Source organism: Lytechinus variegatus, chromosome 8, assembly GCF_018143015.1.
Source record: "Lytechinus variegatus isolate NC3 chromosome 8, Lvar_3.0, whole genome shotgun sequence".
In the NCBI taxonomy this organism is placed as follows: domain Eukaryota; kingdom Metazoa; phylum Echinodermata; class Echinoidea; order Temnopleuroida; family Toxopneustidae; genus Lytechinus; species Lytechinus variegatus.
The window spans coordinates 41,258,269-41,278,546 of record NC_054747.1 but is presented as its reverse complement, the minus strand read 5'-3'; the positions used below and the strand labels follow the sequence as shown (position 1 = coordinate 41,278,546).

The 20,278-nt window shown below is 36.5% G+C and overlaps 1 protein-coding gene across 2 annotated transcripts; it reads right to left on the bottom strand.

Moving 5' to 3' along the window:
* Positions 1-236: 236 nt before the first annotated feature.
* On the bottom strand, positions 237-15,552 carry LOC121420511 (zinc finger protein 271-like). Of its 2 annotated transcripts, none has more exons than XM_041615177.1 (3): positions 15,440-15,552; positions 2,855-3,432; positions 237-2,030 (listed from the first exon to the last, which is right to left on the bottom strand). In XM_041615177.1, the coding sequence occupies exons 1-3, from the start codon at positions 15,547-15,549 to the stop codon at positions 406-408; spliced, it is 2,313 nt and encodes a 770-aa protein (XP_041471111.1). In that variant the 5' UTR covers positions 15,550-15,552; the 3' UTR covers positions 237-405. The 2 variants fall into 2 exon arrangements, with proteins under 2 accessions (XP_041471111.1, XP_041471112.1); XM_041615178.1 differs by having other exon boundaries at positions 15,436-15,508.
* Between the last annotated feature and the right edge of the window lie 4,726 nt (positions 15,553-20,278).

Here is a 20,278-nt window from a genome sequence, read left to right as displayed (position 1 = left end):
TTCAATGCTCGCAAAAATACAATCTCCCTGCATTTCCGTTAATTCACTTCTTTTTTTCTTTATATCCCAACAAATCCATCACACTATTAGCCATCAAACAAATTTCATGATAGGCATCTAACTGAAAGATGGTATATAATGTACTTATTTACAGTATACACACATACGTATTGCCCGTGATGTGATAATTACTCACCAATTGAAAGAGGTTTTATGACATTTCGTCTTCACTTGTTCGCATAATCATTACTTTATAGATATTGAAAAAATAGTTCTTTAACTGAAAGATGGTAGCAGTATGTGCATGAATGTTCATAAACCTAGCCCTTAGTGTGGGGGGGGGGGTTCAAACTTTCAGATCAGTATATTGCTATCATCCCCCACACTGCTCCGACCGGATTTATGTCAGTGACATCTAAGAATGTGAGACCTCAAATATGCTTTAGATTTGAAACTCTTTGAACAAAAAGGACATATATATGGCCTTTCTCCCGTATGATTTTTCATATGGTCACTTAACTGTCGTTTTTGCCAAAAATTTTTCCCACAAATGGAGCACAGATATGGTTTTATTCCAGTGTGTTTTATTTTGTGAATTCTAAGTTGCCCCCAAAATGAAAAGCACTCCCCGCACTCGGCGCACTTACATGGTTCTTCTCCTGTATGGATTCGGATGTGACGTTTGAGACAATGAGCTTTGAAGAATGTTTTCTTACAATGAGTACACTCAAATAACCTTTCTCTTGTATTCTTGTTCATATCACTAGGTTTTTCTTGCGTATGAATCTCCATGTGTTGATCGACATCAACTTTTCTTGTAAAATCTTCCTTACAGATGGAGCATAAATATGGTTTTTCTCCTGTGTGTTTAAGTTGATGATCAATAAGACGTGCCCAAGAGGTAAAGCTGTCGTCACATAAAGAACACTTTTTTGGCCACTCTACATCGTGTGATCTGACATGCATTCTCAGATCAGCTCTGTGGAATACTTCCTTACACTCAGAACATTCATACTGCCTTTCTTCCGTATGCATTCGCATATGGGCATTTAGCAGAACCAATCGGAAAAACGCTGCCTCACAAACAGAGCACTGGTACTGCATTTTTTCTTTGTGAATTCTCATATGGCTTTTCAGCTCACCAAGCGTGTGATATGATTGTTTACAGACAGAGCACTGATGCTGCACTTTTTCTTTGTGGATTCCCATATGGCTTTTCAGGTCACCAAGTGTGTGATATGATTTCTTACAAACAGAACACTTGTTTGGCCTCAACAGACTGGGGTTCTCTCCCTTGTGACTCATCATAATATGGTATTTGAGCTGATCAAATTTGGCAAATACTTTCTTACAAGAAAAACACTCAAGATGTGATGCCATGTGCCTCTCCAGAGCAGCAGAGGATTGGAACCGCCATTCACAACTGGAACACTTATAGTACTTTTCAATGCACGCATCCTCTTCGGAACTCTTATCTTTACTTGAGCAATGATCTTGCTTTTCATTTATATAAACCACCACACTTGATTGAAGATTTGAGTCATCATCAAAGAGTTTGTCGCTAACTTGCAACCGTTCCTCAGCGTGGATTGTTAAGTGATTCCTTAGATCGTTGTGTTTCCGGAATCTTTCCTCACAGTAAGTACATTTGTAAGACTTATCTTCCCAATGGATCTTCACATGGCTCCACCAACAATCCCGGCTTTTGAATTCTTCATTGCAGATTGAACAACAAAACTTATTTCCTCTGCTGTCTGTATTCCCATCCAATCTTTTACCATCGCCATTTAATACGGAGGAACTCGTAGTAGCACTCTCTCCTTCAAGAGAGTCCACTTTGTTTGGTAAGAGAGACTCACTTGATGAGCTGCTCTCTCTCTCAGTTAAATCTGACTGGTTTCCAAGATGGAATTGCAGTGGAACCTCCTCTTGAAGATGTTTCCCATGTGACCTGTCACATGACGTATCACCTGATATATCCCCAGTGTTTCCAGTCCCTTGAGAGGTGCTCTGAATACTTGGATTCCCACCTAAGATAAAAAGAGCAGGGAGAAACAGTGACTTACAATTTAAGATTTATCCCAGACATATTTTGTTTGAAGTTTGCTTTCCTTATTGAACCATCGATACTGACAATATGGTGAAGATGTTTAATACTGAGGAAGAAATAGCTCTCACTTTAAGCTTTACTGGTACAAAGATAAAGGAGAAAAGTAATTAAATTGAATTAATTTTACAAATGTAAAATTTGCAATATTTTGTGTCAAAATGTTATTTATCATCATTATAATAGATATGTCACAAACTCTATCAAAACAAGCTAAGAAAACATTTTGGGGTTTTATTAGTAGAAGGCTACATAAACAATACCGGGTATTTATCAAAACTGAAATCCAATCTAAATAAAAATTGTTAATTGCTGTAAAAACTAAACAAAAGAGAATGAAAACAAAATATCAGTGCAAATTGATACAAATTCATACAAATTTTGACAAACAACACAAAATTTCATAATTTTTGTACTGTTCAACAGATCCCACTTCAATTTTGACATTTTTACAGCAAAAGAGAGCTGTAGTCCAACCCCATCCCCCAGAATGAAAACCTCATGAAATCGCAGTACATGCTACAAACACAAACTACAATCAGTGTAGGAGAAAAGGCCCAAACCCTAAGCCAAGGCCCTAAAGCCAAGGCTTCAATACCCAAGGCAAAGGCCCAGGCTCAACATCCTCAAGGCCAAGGCCCTCTCCTTAAGGCCATGGCTTTGGAAAAGTAGGCCTTATTTAAGGCACCTTGGGCCAAGACCGAGCATCAAGGCACTACAACACTGACTACAAATACAGAAACAAACCTTGATTGCTGCATAATTGTGGTTCATGCAGAAAAGATCCTTCATAACTGTCTGCAGACTCTTCCTTTGTATTAGAAATCAGGCGTTCCTCTTCAATATCAACAGGCTTTTCCTTTATAAAGGATTGGAGCTCCCTATGTACTGATGGAAGGAAGGAGTCACAACAATTGACATTGGTATGACCATCGGTGTCTTCAGGTTCTTGCTTTATAACGAACTTGAGCTCTCCTTCTGACAGAAGAACCACCATCTCGTTGCTATGAAGACCATCACCAGTATCCTTGGTATCACAGTAATCATCACTATTGGTGTTTTCAGGCTCCTCTACAAACTTTTTCTTCACTTCCTCTGATGGATCAATCTCCATCTCCTTCCTCTCAGTGGTATCATCATCATTCTTTTCATTGGTATAATCATCTCCTGCACATTCGTCTTCTATCTCCATGGAATTGGTCAGACAGATGGTTTCATCTTGATGACCTTGTATTGTTGATGGAGTGTTAGATTCAACGTCATCTGACCTTTGACCTTCCTGATCTATGTGCATCAGGGAAGTCTCCATTGTTGCATCTGCTTCTCTAGAATCGTGAGATACATTGTAAAACAGAAAGAGAATATGGGTAAAATAGAGATCACAGTACAATACAAATTACACAATGAAACCAAATTGCCTTCAACAAGGCAACAGCGAAAATGTATCTCATCCATTTTCACCTACAAATACACATGACCCCTGCAGGACTTATTAAAGTTCAATTTCATTATTTTTAGAAGGCCACTTTAGCTTCACAATAATAATAATAATAATAATATAGGATATTTATATTGCGCACATATCCACCTTGTTAGGTGCTCAAGGCGCTCCTATATTACCCGGCTAAGCTAGGCGTTCATAGCGCACACAGCTTCTTAAGGAATTACTTCCTACCGTTACCCATTTACCTCACCTGGGTTGAGTGCAGCACATTGTGGATCAGTTTCTTGCAGAAGGAAACTACGCCATGGCTGGGATTCGCACCCACACCCTCTGTTTCAAAGTCCGAAGACTAATCCACTGGGCCACAACGCTCCACATGTACATAGTCCATAGTCTATAGAATGCATGCACATTTCTACATTTTTATACAACTTTTTAAAACATTTTTATTTTTTTAAACATTTAAACATTTTTATACAAGTGCAGTGTGCGGAAAGGATAAAACAAAAGTTACCATTATGTGTTTTGACTTGCTTTCGGCCTTCAAAACTTTAAAAGTTAAATATTAAAGCCAGTCAAAAAGAAGGGCATCGCATCCATGCCCAGCCCCAGCCGGTATATTTACAATATTTACAAATGGCACGTATTTAGCCTTATATACTTGGCTTCAATATTGTACCCTTTGTTATGCATTTTGTTAATTACTGCCATGAAATTATTTGCTCTTGCACCGTTCATTATGTTTATTCCTATGCTAGTTTACCAACTGTACTCATGCAGATTTTTGTATGTCGATCATGCTTCGTCTCTTTATTGCCCCCCCCCCCCCCTCTCTCTCTCTTTCATTTCATTCTACCCCAGTTCTCTAAACTCTTTATTCCTCTTCTACTTCTTCTCTCTCCCTCCCCATCTCTCTCTCTCTTTCTCTCTATCTCTGAATATTGTATACATGTATTTGACAGTAACTTTGATGCTATATTTTTGCTTTTTGTGTTACTTTGGAGCATGATAGTTATTGTCAAGTTCGTCTATTGTTTATTTTCTGATATGGTAACATTTACGTTTTTACAATATATTACACAATTCCACCTCCTCAGGCTTTACTATATATCTGATAATTGTTTGTTTAAATAAATACACGAACATTCCATATTGACTGGATATTATAATTACACATGAAAACAAACACTCCTTATTGTTTTAATAAGTAATGTTTCTAAACATACATGTATATTGTCATTTTATACCGATTTTATTTTTGTATATTTAATTTTGTAAACCCCGATTAGTGAGGAGAGCTTCATAACAGAAACTAGTTTTTCTTTTAGTCATCCTCAGGCACTAGTCGGTGGTAATTTCTCCTTCTTGTACTTATTCTTGATGTCTTTTGCCTGGAAATAAAATAAATAAATAAAATAAATAAATTCATCTAATACTAATTCGTCCAATTGCCAACTCGTAATTTTGGCCTACTAACAGTTCATCCATTCCCCACATGGTCTACTTTCATTTAGTCTAGAATGCCATTCCATCTAATAATTCTACTCTATTTATTTAAGTCAACATTTATCTGTGGTGGACTTGACCTTTAAAGAAAACAAGTATTTTGGATTAACAAACTACAAAGTCATTGTTTGCTGTCTCCAAAGTACTTGGTGCGCATAGAGCCGTCCCAAGTTCCATGGAGATTAAGCCTACACATAGTAGAATAACTTTTACTCTCCAGGAGCCTCCTGGCTAAGTTTGCCCCGGCCCGAATGATGGACCTCAACACTTGTGTTCGGGCTGCCCCAGTTGTCAACAGTCAGTCTGCAAGCCCCTATGTTAATGAGCAAGATTTATCCAAGTTCTCTCGTGGCTGAATTCATATCCCGGTCAAGTCCAAGAATTCGCGCAAGTTACATATGGGACATTTCAGAGGCTTCAATGACCTTAAAAATAGTGTTCAATGACTCTGATTAGATTGAATACCCTAATGATGGTAGATATCTAGAAGAATAATCATGCAAAAAATGGTGACACATGACCTTGACCTTCAAAGGAGAAAAGATGTGCCGTTATGTATGGGACACAGAAAAAAATACAATTTTTAATTTTTTTTTTTTTCAAGTTGAGAATTCTCTGAAAGTATTTCAGTTAACAACTTGTAACCTAGTGTGATAGAAGTCACAATACTCTAGTACAGTGTATATCTAAGGTAAGTTTCATGTCATAAGCCAAATCCCTCTAATTACAGACTCTAATTAAACAAATTAATGACATGTTACGTATGGGACAGTTATGTATGGGACATTTTGAAAACGTACAGTCGTACACAGGGTGACCAGATTTCACAAAATGAAATATGGGACAATCGACAAAAAAGATCAACAAAGAAGGCTAACACAGTGTTAGACTTGTAAAAAAATATATAAAGAATTGGAAAAGGAGGGTGAACGAAAGAATGAAGGAGAAAGAAAAGACAAAAGAAAAAGGTGAATAGAAAAGAAAGAAAAAGTAAAGGAGAAAATGAAGGAAAACAAAAAAAAAGAACGTTTGAATGAAATGAGGATGAAATAAAGAATAAGAGAGAAAGGGCTTTCGTAATTCTTTGAATTGAATGTAGAAAAAAGACAAGTAAAGGAAGGGAAGATGTATGAAAGACAATAAAGGAGCGAAAGAAAAAAGTACAAAAAAATGAGGAGGAAAGTAAGAATGAAGGAAAGAAAAATGATTCCTTCATTCTTTGAAAGAAAGACACAAAGAAAGGAGAAAAACAGAAATGGGAGGGAGGAAGGAAGGAAGGGAGGTAAAGAAAGAATAAGGGAAAAGAATTAGAAGGAAAAATAAAGTAAAGAAAGAAAGAAAGGAGGAAAGAATGAAGGGATATATTAAAGATAATGAAAAAAAAATAATTGAAGGAGAAAAGAATTAAAAGAAGGAGAGGAAGGGAGTAGGAAGCAATGAAAAAATTTAGGAAAGAAAGAATGAAGGATATAAAAAGGGGAAATTTAATAAAGAAGGCAGGTAAGAAAAAGGAGGAAAGAAAGAAAAATGAACAGAGAGAGGGAGAGAAAGGATCAGGAAAGAGAGATAGTAAATAAAGATAGATGGAACAAAAAAGGGCAGGCAGAAAGGATAGAAGGATGAAGAAAGAGGGATAGAAAAGAAAGAAAGAGTAAAAAGTTCAAACTTCAAGCAAACAATGAAACAATCCAATCATCTAACAAAAATCATAATGATTTTTGATGTTTTTTAATTATGTTTAAAAAATTTTAACAAATGTTTTAGAAATGAATAAAATTTCAAAGTGAAACATTGTCAACTTAAAGCTTAAATGAAATATTGCGGCATCATACACAACAAGACACAAAACGAAAAACCTAGACAGCTGGCAGCCGTCTGTTTTGAGGAGTTTAACATTTTTTAATTTTTTAATTTGAGTGAAGCCAACGGAGTTCAGCTGAACAACCAACATAACAGAGACCGACCGAAGCTTTTGGTCTAGGAAAAACTATTGGTATTGAAAAAGAGACGCACTTGGCAATTTGAAACTGTGCTTATCGTAAATTGAAAGTTACTTGATATTAGCTTTCCAGATATTTAAATTCATACATGTACGATACGGCTTCGCTGCTTATCCATCTCGCACTCCGACTCAACGATGTCGACAGCCGAGCTGTCACAATCACCAGCTGATCGCTTACAATTCTGTGCATGCCTAGTACACGTACCGTAAGATGCATGTGGTCTCGTTACCAGCTGTGCAGTCTAATCGTGCACGCGTACATAAGCCATGCGGCAAGTGCGTCAACAATTCTTAAAAAGCCTGTGCTAAAGACTATGCGCACTCCGCATCCCATATTGCATTGCGTGTTTATTTACAGTCGCGAAGCTTCCGGTGTTTCGGAAGGCTCGGATATTGCATCAACCATTCAACTTAAAGGTCAAGTCCACCTCAGAAAAATGTTGATTTGAATCAATAGAGAAAAATCAGACAACCACAATGCTGAAAATTTCATCAAAATCGGATGTAAAATAAGAAAGTTATGACATTTCAAAGTTTCGCTTATTTTCAACAAAATAGTTTTATGAACGAGCCAGTTACATCCAAATGAGAGAGTCGATGATGTCACTCACTCACTATTTCTTTTGTTTTTTATTGTTTGAATTATACAATATTTCAATTTTTACGAATTTGACAATTAGGACCTCCTTGTCTGAAGCAGAAAATGTTAAAATAATGGAATTCCACATGTTTAGGGAGGAATGAAACTTCATTTTACATGACAATGACGAGAAAATCAAAATATTTCATATTTCATATAATAAAATACAAAAGAAATAGTGAGTGAGTGATGTCATCAACTCTCTCATTTGGATGTAACTGGCTCGTTCATATAACTATTTTGTTGAAATAAGCGAAACTTTAAAATGCCATAACTTTCTTATTTTACATCCGATTTTGATGAAATTTTCAGTGTTGTGCTTGTTGAATTTTTCTCTTTTTATTCAAATCAAGTTTTTGTTGGGGTGGACTTGTCCTTTAAAGCTGGCAAGGGCGATATAAACGATGCACTTGCTCCGGCGCCGGAGAACGTAATTGTGTGAAGTATTTTTTTACATTGTCGATGGTATTTTATTGGGGCCACTTTAAAATAGTCGCCCCAAAGCATTGGGTTTTGAGAATTTTTAGGGGCGATTTTGGCTGTCATGGGGGCGAAATCGCCCGTCGCCCCCGTGTAATTCCAACGCTGACCTTACATGAACTTTGACCTTGATCATGTGACCTGAAACTCGCACAGGATGTTCAGTGATACTTGATTACTCTTATGTACAAACTTGTAAGTTTCATGAATCAGATCCATAAACTTTCAAAGTTATGATGGTAATTCAACAGATACCCCCAAATTGGCCAAAGTTCATTGACCCTAAATGACCTTTGACCTTTGTCATGTGACATGAAACTCATGCAGGATGTTTGGTGATACTTGATTAACCTTACGTCCAAGTTTAAAGATAAATTCCAGTTTTGGTAACGATCTCAAAATGACTTTTTACAGAATCTAATATAATGACCACCCAAGTGTCTCTTTGTATGAATAAAAAGTATGTGCCAAAGGATTCTGGGAGAAACTGTGTAATTGCTGAGAAATAAGCAAAATAAGCGCGGATTCGGTCACTTCCGTCGGGTCTTTATTCCAGCAATAATAATACACTGTCCCACGTGTGTCTATCTATGTTGGTGATCTTCAGTTTTTCAGCGTAGATTTCAAGATTTCACAAAATTCAGTTTTTGTAACTATACCAGATCTAGATCCTCGATGATATTCTGACTATTAACCCTAAAAAGACTGGGGGGGGCTGATTCAGCCCCCCCTCGACATTTTTCGCGATAAATCCGCTGTGCGAAATTTTTTGAACGCGTCGCTCGCTGACTTTTTACTTTCAAGTCTCGCGCAACTTTTGAGACCAAAATTGTGACTCCCGGTTACGCGGTTCCGAAATTACGCAACATTTCGTAAGTGCATGCAGACCCCAAATTACTCAAAAACGTGAATTTGTGTACAAATCCAATGCAAATAGTGTTCTTAGCCAAAATTCATAAATGTTTCATTATTTTTCCTTTTACTGCTTAAAATCAATTAATTTTATCTAGTTTAAGGTCAAAATAAAGTCCCCGACAATTTCCATTGAAAAAACAATAAAAAACAAAAAGTCGAAAAACAAAGAAATACATAAGAAATTTAGAAAACAATAGAATACATAAGAAAATAAATTTGATTTTGAAATTTTTTTAAAATCAATTTGATCAGATGCCTATCTAAAGTATGTGAAACAAAAATTAGCATTTCAGGGGCATTATTTTATTAATTAGAGCAAACTTATGATTTTACGCATAAATTAGCATAATTAATGAGACATGAGATTTTTTGCCGAATTTGATGTTATAGTTTTGTAGATAATGCCATGGGTAACGCGTGTGCCAATTTTCGTCGCGATCGCGTGATCAACGGCCGAGATCATAAGGGGGGGCTGAATCAGCCCCCCCCCCAGTCTTTATAGGCGTCGAAATAGCCCAGTCTATTTAGGGTTAAGCCTGGTTTTACAGACTTTCTCATGAAATCAGTGTTTACTGCAACTACTGGCATTTCTCTATAATGAACTAGGTCCATATATTTTCTAAGTTATGATGAAATTTCAAAAACTTAACCTCAGGTTAAAATTTTGATGTTGATTCCCCCAACATGGTCTAAGTTCATTGACCCTAAATGACCTTTGACCTTAGTCATGTGACATGAACTAGGTCCATATACTTTCTAAGTTATGATGTCATTTCAAAAACTTAACCTTAGGTTAAGATTTGATGTTGACGCCGCCGACAAAGCGGCGCCTATACAGTGCGTATAAAAAAAAGTTTACACTTTGAAAAAGCCCTGGGAATGAAAAAATATACACGTGGGTAAATTTTTCACATATATTTTTGGGTTTGGGTCTCATCTATCCAATGAAAGTAAAGGTTTTGTCAGAATGTTACACTTGAGTGCTGTCTTTTTTTGTAAAGCTCGCAGAAATCTGTTTGCGCAGAAATGCTCATTTTCACGCTGTGTCAAGGGAGAAGGGCGAAATCAAACTTGCCCTGCGAAACATTTCTCATACATTTACCTTGCAATTGTAGTCAATTGAAATCAAACGGACACATTCAAGCATTCTGTAACAATCTTGCCACCCAAATTGAAATTTTACCACTTAGTAAGCACAACCTTTACCATAAATCTGAGGACATAACTGAATCTGAACAAAAGTTTATATCAGACATCTCCAGCATTTTTTCATGAAGTTTTTATCATTGAAAGTGGGTTTATACGTTTCATTTTTCATTTAATATTTATTTCTCCCACATTTTCCAACTTTATTTTCATTAACAAAATGAAAATAAAGCCCAAGCCATTCCACGTAAATCACAGCTCAGTGTAAAGCAAATATTGTCACGATGGCCTCGGTGTGTGGGGGAGTGGGGTGGGGCGCAACGCACACTTTCAAGTGTCTGTGGGCAAGGAAATAAGTCAAAAGGGTTAAAAGATATCTTTAAATCAATTTTACTAGCTACATGTAAATTCCACTTTTTCTTCATGTTTAAGTTCTACTTTTATTCGCATAATTATTTCAAAGTTCTGCGCAAATCATTTTTCACAAACTTTTTAAAAGTAAGTGGTGCTCACTCAAGCGGAAATATTTTTCGACAGTTACATGTATATCATCATTTGCTTTAATGGATCTGTACTAATGTTAAAATGTGGAAAAATCTTCAGAATATTACAAATGTATAATTTTACAGGATTTTTTCAAAGTGTAAACTTTTTTTATACGCACTGTATAGTCTCACTCTGCTATGCAGGCGAGACAAAAACACTCCTCGAATTTCAAAACAGACGGCTGCCGGCTGCCAGTTGTTGCAAGCAATGGCCAAATAAAAAGAGGTGATAATATCGTCCGCTACAAGCTCATTAAGAATGCAGAATTCTAGGGAAAGACTTCCATATGTCCCCCGGGGGGGGGGGGAGGGGCACTCGACCAAAAAAGTGGTAGGGGTGTGCCGTGGTCGAGACAAAAAACGGGGGCCTTGGAGCGGGCTTATTGTAAAGGAGGGTCCTCGGAACGGGCTTCGGAACTACAATTTTGTGAAAACGGGGGTCCTTGGAACGGATCCCCAGCGTGTGAGTACGTGCATATGCACCCCTATATGGAACGGGCGTGCGTGCATGATGCAGATAGCGCGGCCTCCGGCTCCGCCAGGTGCGCTTGCGCAGAGACGATGGTCGGACAGCGCTTGGCGGCCGCTTTTCACCAAAATTGCAGCAGATCAATGCGACCGGAACGGCCTAACGAAAAATATGCGAAGCTTTGGAGCGGATTTCTTTATTCTTTTTTCTCGATAAGAACAAAATGCTATGCCTTGGAGTGGCTTTTTTTTTTCTCAATAAGACAAAAATGCTAGATGCCTTGGAACGGAAATTTTGGTGTAAAAATGGGGGTTCCCTCCGCGGCACATACCCACTATGCATTATATACTGAGTGCTCCCCCCCCCCCCCCCCCCGGATGTCCCCTCCACTAATTTTAAGAAATACTTCTCCAAAGCCCCCTTCTGTCTTTCTCTGTTTTCTTCTTTTTTTTCTTCTTACTTCAGGTGGGAACTTGGATTCGAACCTCTCGCTGCAGAACGAAGCATCTCCAGTCTGTCGCCTTACTCACTGAGCTAGCAGGAATTGTTGAAAGCCATGGGTTACATAACGGTTATCAACCGATATTATGACTAGTCTACTCTCCAAGATTATTGGGTATTTATTTTTCTGACTAAATAAACCGATGCCGTTGGGAATTACACACACTTGAATTTTTGATGGAATAAAGCCATATTTTGGTATGTATCTGACTTTTCCTTCTTAAATAGATCTTTTAGAGAGTCAAAAGAGGCCTAAGCTTTCGATCCTAGCAGAATCTTCGTCGGAGGCAAACATGACAAACATGTAAAGTGGAACAACCATAATATAGACCACAGACATCCAACAGCAACACTAGAAACAAGGAGACAAAAGGGGCATTAGTGAGAAGAGATGACCAATCAGGTTAATGAAGGGGATGCAAGAAAAGGAGTAGGCAGACACAAAGGGAAGTTAGTGTAAGTAAGGCCAAAAAAAGACCTCAAGCCAAGAGGGATTAAGATATGAGGCAGGCAACATCAAACAGGATCTGGAATAAAACAGTGATAGAGGGTATGAGGAAGAGATGAATAACGAGAATTAGTGAGAGGTGGGTCAAACCGGTAACAAAGAAACTTAAAGGCATAATAAACTGGTGCAAGGAGAAAAAGGGAAAGAATGGGGAACAACTGATCAGGTGCTCTTTCATACTTTCAAAAAAGTATGAAAGAGCAATAAACAAACTAAGAGAAGAAAGTAAGTGTAAAAATAAATCTGTAAGTATAAAAGTATATAAATATCCAAAAGGGAATGTATATGAACAAAAAAATATATGGTCGCATGTCATAAGGTGGTCCAATTTCGCGAACAGGGTAAAAATGGTCAAAAATTTTATTTTTTGATATGTTATAGCTATTACCATTCTCTAAATAATGAAAAAATTTTAAGTCTCAAATATCTTTATTTTTCCTTAAAATGACTAATTAACAGCTAATTATTACATAGACGTCAATGTAATTGTGAATTTTGAAATGTGTTTTTCTCAAATTGGACCTGCTGCACATAAAATGGTGTCAAAAGTTAATGCAACGTTGGATCACCCTAGTATTTTGCAGTTATAATCTTTAAACATCAGTAATTAAATCTGTACCAAAAATCAAATAATTATCTATTATTGTATGCATATTAATTATACTAATTAATTAACAGTATTTAATTTCACATTTTTGCCCCCAAAATACCTGTCACTGTATTTATATGCTTGGCAAAATGACAATATCATGGGTAGAAATGTTTGTTGCAATGATACACAACATTTGTACTAAAAATTAAGATTACAAATTAGATAATTAACCAAATCTCTCCGGTTTACTAATTGATTAGGTTGCAGATCAGAGCTGACATACACATGTATTCCAATGCTGCATATTTTCAAAATTGTCAAATTTTTATGACATTTAGTTGTTCCCTGTTTTAAAACGCCCAGAAATATGAGGATAACAGTCATATTACATATTATAGTAAGTTGTTAATTAGGTTTAATTAATATTTTATCATTTACCACATCCACCGGCTCCGCATCCACCGGCTCCGCCACCCCTGTTACTTCAAACTTAATGTGCTATAGTTTTTGTTCCTGATATTGTATTGATTTAATTCATAGTAATATATTTAGCCTATAGTTCTAGCTTCAAAATGAGATATTACTCAATAAATTTGGTCAAGATACTGTGATGTAGCAACAATTTATCCATGGCACCGTGTGGAAAATTGTTCATACGCCACCCTTTTTGCATACCCAACTTATGAAATGCGACCATATATGGTGTAATTGATATTGTAATCTGCTGGGTGTGAAGGGAAAAAAAACAGAAGACTATATAGTAGAAGAAAAAAAAAACCTGTAGGGCCTATAGGTTCTATATGGAAGGGAAGCAAATTGCCTAAAGGGTAAAAGCAAATAAAGAAGTGTTACGAATCGTAACAAAATGGCCGATCGAGACTGGGGTAGGAGAGAACTTTTCGTTTTTTGAGGTTCCAGTTTGTGCCCAGATGTCAGGAAACTGCCACTCGTTAGACCTTCATCCATATAATCGTGGTGAGTGCTTGATTTCTGTTTTAACTATTTATTCGGAGAATTATTTTGACCATACTTCACGCTCGTCAGGTGAGTATGCCTTACACGTGAGGTCCTGGGCTCCCGCCTGCTACGCGGGCGGGAGCCCTTGGTTAATAAAGAAGCTGATGCTGTATGAGAGAGGGGGTGTATTAAGAAAAAAAATACTTATTAGTAAACATGAAAATAAGCAAAATAATTAAGGGGTAAATCTAAGAGGTGAGTTGAGAGAAAAAAGAAAATACATAATTATTATATCGCCTGAATCAGGGAGGAAAAATTTGAGCTGAGCTTGAAAATAAGCAAAATAATTAAGTGGTAAATCTAAGAGGTGAGTGGAGAGTAAAAAAAAATATATAATAATTATTATATCGCCTGAATAAGGGACGAAAAATTGGAGCTGAGCTGGTATGAGATATGGGAGGAAAGTAGAGCCTAGAGGCAGAAACTAGATCTATAATGTAACTTATCTAATCTAAAAAAGCTGAGGGAAAAAAGTAGGGAGATATGTGTAGGCTAGACAGGAATAACCGTCGTTTCTGGGGATTTATTCAACAATTTCTGACATTTTACTACAATCCCCATTCACCGACGGTAATGTGTCAGTACGAGCCTGCATGTGTAATCTGGTCCGACAATTCGGCGGACGGGTTTTGTCCAGATATTTTACTTCTTTTAGATTCTAAATGACATTATATTATCTTGGACGAAGGTCCACTATTTTCGTTAGACTCTAATCTTTCTATTGATACTATATACATTTTATAATATTTCGAAAATATACGTTACCGACGAGTTATTCCCCGGGTTATTCCTTATTTTTTTACTTTCTGCCGGAGAGGAAAATATGGCAGCCGTCAACGAGTTGTGCTTTTATCAAGGCTTTCCGATTAAATTTTCGATATCTTGGCCAATCAATGCGAGCGACAAGTTCCGAACGCACGCACATCAATATGTCCAAGCGCAAAGCAGCGGCACAAATCGCGATAGGTAGCGACTGGTAAATACGTCTGTGATGATGACGTCATCCAAGATGGCAACTTTCGTTGACCAACGAAAGGATCGAAGATGACGATGTTTCGATCATCATTTCAAAAGAATTAGCGGTAACTGAGGTCTAAGACTAAGGTACGATATTTCTGAATTTTAAACATTTTTTTCGTAAATATGGATGTGATTTCTTTTTCATAATATGACATTTTATGTACAAAAAAACGATCGGAAAATCAGGTTTGCGCTGTTAGATCTAACGTTACTGCTAAAATACGTTGTCTGTACGTACGGGCCTCCAAGCTTTTCAGTCTACTCTATGTATGGTGAGTGGAGCCAACGCAGTTCAGCGGAACAACCAAAATACAGAGACTGAAGTCTGAAGCTTAAGGCAGCTTTTGGTCTAGCCAACGGCCCGCGAAGCGGCCGGGCGCCCCTGGGCCTGAGACTGCCGGGTTAGCGTAGCAGTTTAGCACTTTAGCAGCGAGCGTGAATTGGAGAACCATGACAATAAGCGGTCACTAATTAATAGTACAAATAATTTAACAACTAAACCCAAATACCGCTAAAATGTATTTTAAAAAAGGCGTTTCATACTTACAATCTTGGGCTTGCAAAGTGGCCGAAATCTAAGCTTTCCGTCGTGCCAATTCTCGAAGGCGAAGCTGGAGAGGACGTCGAGGTTCGGATAATGAACGTAGAGGGCAGCATTACAAGTATCTGGGCCCGTTTCTCAACACATGGACAAGTTAGTCATATCTTTATCCACCAACCACGGAGTTAGTTCCAATCTTACTAAACCTGTTTCTCGAAAGGCTTCCTAACTAAAATACCTTGATATCGATACTATCGGTAAAAAGAGCAGACGAGACGTAGCCTTAGTCACAAAATATCATAATTAACAAAATTAAAAATTATGACAAAATTGCAAATATTGTGATAAATTGGGAAATAAATCTTTTCAAAATATTAGCACACGTGAATTATGCATCATACATACTTAGACCATGAAGACTGGAGCATTCAATTGCAGAGAAAATTAAATTATGAATAATTCATTTCATGACTAAAAAATCACTTGTGGACGTTGAGATGGGTACCCCCGGGATATCCAATTCTAATAGTTTACGAAAGTAAACCATAATGGTTTTCTTTGTAAAATGATTATAATTATACGGTCTTTCATGATTCTAAACGTCATCAAAATATAGTTTAACGAAACATTTTTAATTATTGATACCGAAAAATACGATATTTGACAAATTATATGCATAAATTAGAGATAGAATTTATCCAACTGTTAATAGGGGTCTGAAAACAACAAATACGAGTTCAGTTATGGATGGCCTGACGTGGTAGAACCTTTCTCGATTAAATCATTTTACTATTTCAAAATGAATGGTTTTGTGGCATTTAACAACAGTTTTTATAGATTATTTGTATTACAATTATCATTGAATGCATTATCCCACTTGTTTTGTGAAGTCATTTCAACCTCTATGATTGATTACGTAAGATTATAATTTTAAAATTTCTAAGCACTTTTGCATGTCATAGTCTACCCACGTGATGCCACTACGTCATTAAGAAAGAAGTTAGGACAGGTTCGGAGGTGTCATAAATATTTAGTGAGGTTGTTATACCCGATCTTGGTAAAGAGGGCTTCGTGAAACGGTTAGCGGACAAGTAGCTCACTATCTCCGATTTAGTCAAGAAGTTAGACTTATGACGGTGTTGAGAAACGGGCCCCTGACACCAACACATTATTTCTTCTACAATTATTATTTGCATAAGAGATTATTTCTATTCTATCCCGGAAAAAAGTCATCTTTTACAAAGTTTTTTTCTTTGTTATTTTGTCGTTTGATATGGGTTTTTTTTTCACATTGTTATAGAAGAGAAATTTGGCAGTTTAATTTCATTTGTAATCATTTGTAATCTCATTGATATTGATATATTTATTTGTTTGATTGTTTATTGATTGTATACATGCAAAGAATCTTTATTTATATGAATTGTGATTGTAAACTTATTGATTTGAAAGAGGAAGAAAATAAAGTATTCAAAAAAAAAAAAACACAGGCTGAAATAAAAAAAATCAGAAACGGACATACAGAAACAAGGAGTATGTTCTAGTTATTTTCATTGACCTTGAAAAGGCATACGACCTTTTATGGAGAAAGGGAATAGTATTTAAATGTCATCAAGCTGGTATAAAAGGAAAAGGAAAAATATTACAATGGATTAATTAATTTTTACATAGGTAGATATTGCAAGGTAAAAGTTGATGGTCAGCATGATGCATGGTCAGTTATCTTCACAATTTGTTCTATAAAATGAAACGCCCCAAGGTAGTGTTATTAGTCCAATTTTGTTTAATTTAATGTTGAATGATCTAAAACTGAAAGAAAAATTTGTAAAAGTCTCTATGTATGCCGATGATATTGCCATATGGTGTTCAGGCAGAAATCTTGACTTATTACAGAAGAAAATGCAGAATTAAAGCTTTAAAAGAAATTGAACAATTAATGGTGCTCAACCTGGCGTGCGTGAGCTTGCATGCATGAACCCACTGCAGCTAGCGCTAGCTAGCAGGGGCCCGTTTCTCTACATCTTGACAAGTTAGTCATATCTTTATCCACCAACCACGGAGTTAGTTCCAATCTTACTAAACCCGTTTCTCGAAAGGCCCCTAACTTAAATAACATTGATATCGATATTATCGGTAAAAAGAGCAGACGAGACGTAGCCTTAGTCACAAAATAGCATAATTTTCAAAAAGAAAAATTATAACAAAATTGCAAATATTGTGATGAATTGGGAATTTCATCTTTTAAGAATAATAGCACAGGTATATTATGCACCATATATACTTAGACCATGAAGACTTGAGCATTCAATTGCTGAGAAAATGGAATTATGAATAATTGATCTCGTGACTAATCACATGTGGACGTTGAGATGGGTACCCCGGGATATCCAATTTTAATAGTTTACGAAAGTAAAACCATAACGGTTTTCGTTGTAAAATGATGATAATTATACGGTATTTTATGATTCCAAACATCATCAAAATATAGTTTAACAATTTTCTTTTAAATCTTAGATACTGAAACTTACTATTTGACAAATTCTATGCATAAATTAGAGATAGAATTTATCAAAATGTTAATAGGGGTCTGAAAACGACAAATACGAGTCCATTTATGGATGGCCTGACGTGGTAGAATCTTTATCAAATAAATTATTTTACTATTTCAAAATGAATGGTTTTGTGGAGTATTACCAACAGTTTTTGTAGATTCTTTGTATTACCATGATCATAGAATGATCATCCAACTTGTTTTTTGATGTAATTTCAACATTTTTGATTGATTACGTAAGATTATAATTTTCACATTTCTAGGCACTTTTGCATGTCATAGTCTACCCACGTGATGCCACTACGTCATTAAGAAAGAAGTTGTGACAGGTTCGGAGGTGTCATAAATATTTAGTGAGGTTGTTGTACCCGATCTTGGTAAAGAGGGCTTCGTGAAACGGTTAGCGGACAAGTATATAGCTCACTATCTCCGATTTAGTCAAGAAGTTAGACTTATGACGGTGTTGAGAAACGGGCCCCAGTGCGCTAGCAGACTATTTAGACTCAGGGAGCTGCGATACGAAATATTACTGGCAAGAAATCTTCCACAGAAAATCGTCAAAGTCACATTTTACACCATTGAAATGCCCTTCTACAGTCCATATTACTAAATGCTGATTATTTGCAAGCATTAAAAAGAGGAATTATGACCTCTCTCAGGCGCGGATCCAGAGGGGGCCGAGCCGCGGCCCCGCCCCCCCCCCCTATTTTTTGACAACCTGCAGAAAAAAGTGTGAAGTCTTTACCTTGATAGAAACTATGAAAAACAGAAAGAAAAGTAAGAAAGAGGTATTATACCCATGATGTGTGATTTACAGCCTCGTAACGGCCGGCCCGACCCCAAAGGACAAAAAAGGTGAGGGGAAGAATTGGAAAATAGACTTTATACAAATTTTCGCTCGCATTGCCAGTGAAATGAATCCCATTCAAGAGTATTAAATGGCACTTATATATCCAGTTCTGAAATCAATGTGCACACAATATTTTAGCTTGCACATCAAGCTTTCATTATTTTGTTTGATTTACACAAATTGTTTATACATATCAAAATTTTCAGCTCGCGCTGCGCGCTTGCAGTGTTCAATTTGTCTTCTTCTTTGGAAATTCTTACCAAAATTTGTCAAAATGCTCCTTTATCATATATCAAAAAATTAAGCTCGTGCTTCGCGCTTGCATGCTTTATTGTTTGAGACACACAGCTTTTTCTTTATTTAAATAAAAACGCGCTTAACTGTCCAGTTTTCAGGTCGGAATATTAGAATATTGAGCTCGCACTTCGCACTCTCATTATTTAATTGGTGATACTTGTATCCTCTTCATTAATCACTAAAAAACAGTCCTAATTTAGTCCCTTTTCACGTTAATATAAGAGAATTCGGCTCGCGCTTCGCGCTCGCATTGCTTAGTTGGATACTTATCTTTTTTTGTCATGATTATACAATCTCCTCAGAATCTTCAGGTCTAATTTGAGCTCGCGCTTCGCGCTCGAATTATATTATGACAACATGAGATACCTTATCTTAACAATGAAAACTAACATATACTTAAACCTTCAGTCTTTAGTTAGGACTACCCCCGAAAACCAACAAAAAATCAGATATAGCGGCCAATCGAGAAAAATGTTGATGAGAATATTTTTCGCCCCCCCCCCCCTATTGGCGAGAGCTGAATCCGCCCCTGTCTCTTTTGACTCAAAAAGACCGATTTCTAATGCATTAATAGAAGTAATCCTCATAGGTGAGTACATCACAGTACCACGTGTGCATTTGATATTTGGTTTCTTTCGAAGCTGTGCCACGTTTCGAGCCAAAAATAAACAGACAGCTTCTTTCTTTCTTTCTGTTTATAAAGGACTTCTTAAAGGGGAAGTTCACCCTGACAAAAAGTTTATTGTAAAAATAGCAGAAAAAATAATAAAAAATATTGCCGAAGGTTTGAGAAAAATTCATCAAATAATTAAAAAGTTATTAGAATTTCAATTATTTGATTTGTGACGTCATATGCGAGCAGCATTCCTACATAGCGAATGGTAAAAAATCAATGATATGTCATTTTCTCAGAAAATTGAAAATGGTTTTCACTGTACCTTTTGTATATCAATAGACAAATCATTTCACACCCGATCATGAAAAGAAAACCAAATTAAGTCATCAGGAACCATACAAAATTTGAAATTCATGTATTTTATATTATATAACACATGGGGCAGCTGCTCGTTTATGACGTCACAAATCCAAAACTTTGAACTCTAATAACTTTCTTACTCTTTAACGGATTTTCCTCGAACCTTCACCGATA

Bases quoted from the DNA above. Each gene is read 5' to 3' on its own strand.
- LOC121420511 (XM_041615177.1), bottom strand. From the start codon at position 15,549: ATGCTGCCCTCTACGTTCATTATCCGAACCTCGACGTCCTCTCCAGCT. The intron at 3,433-15,439 runs GTAAGTATGAAA...TCACGATTCTAG, and splicing joins CACTTTGCAAGCCCAAGATT to AGAAGCAGATGCAACAATGG. The intron at 2,031-2,854 runs GTTTGTTTCTGT...TTTTTATCTTAG, and splicing joins ACAATTATGCAGCAATCAAG to GTGGGAATCCAAGTATTCAG.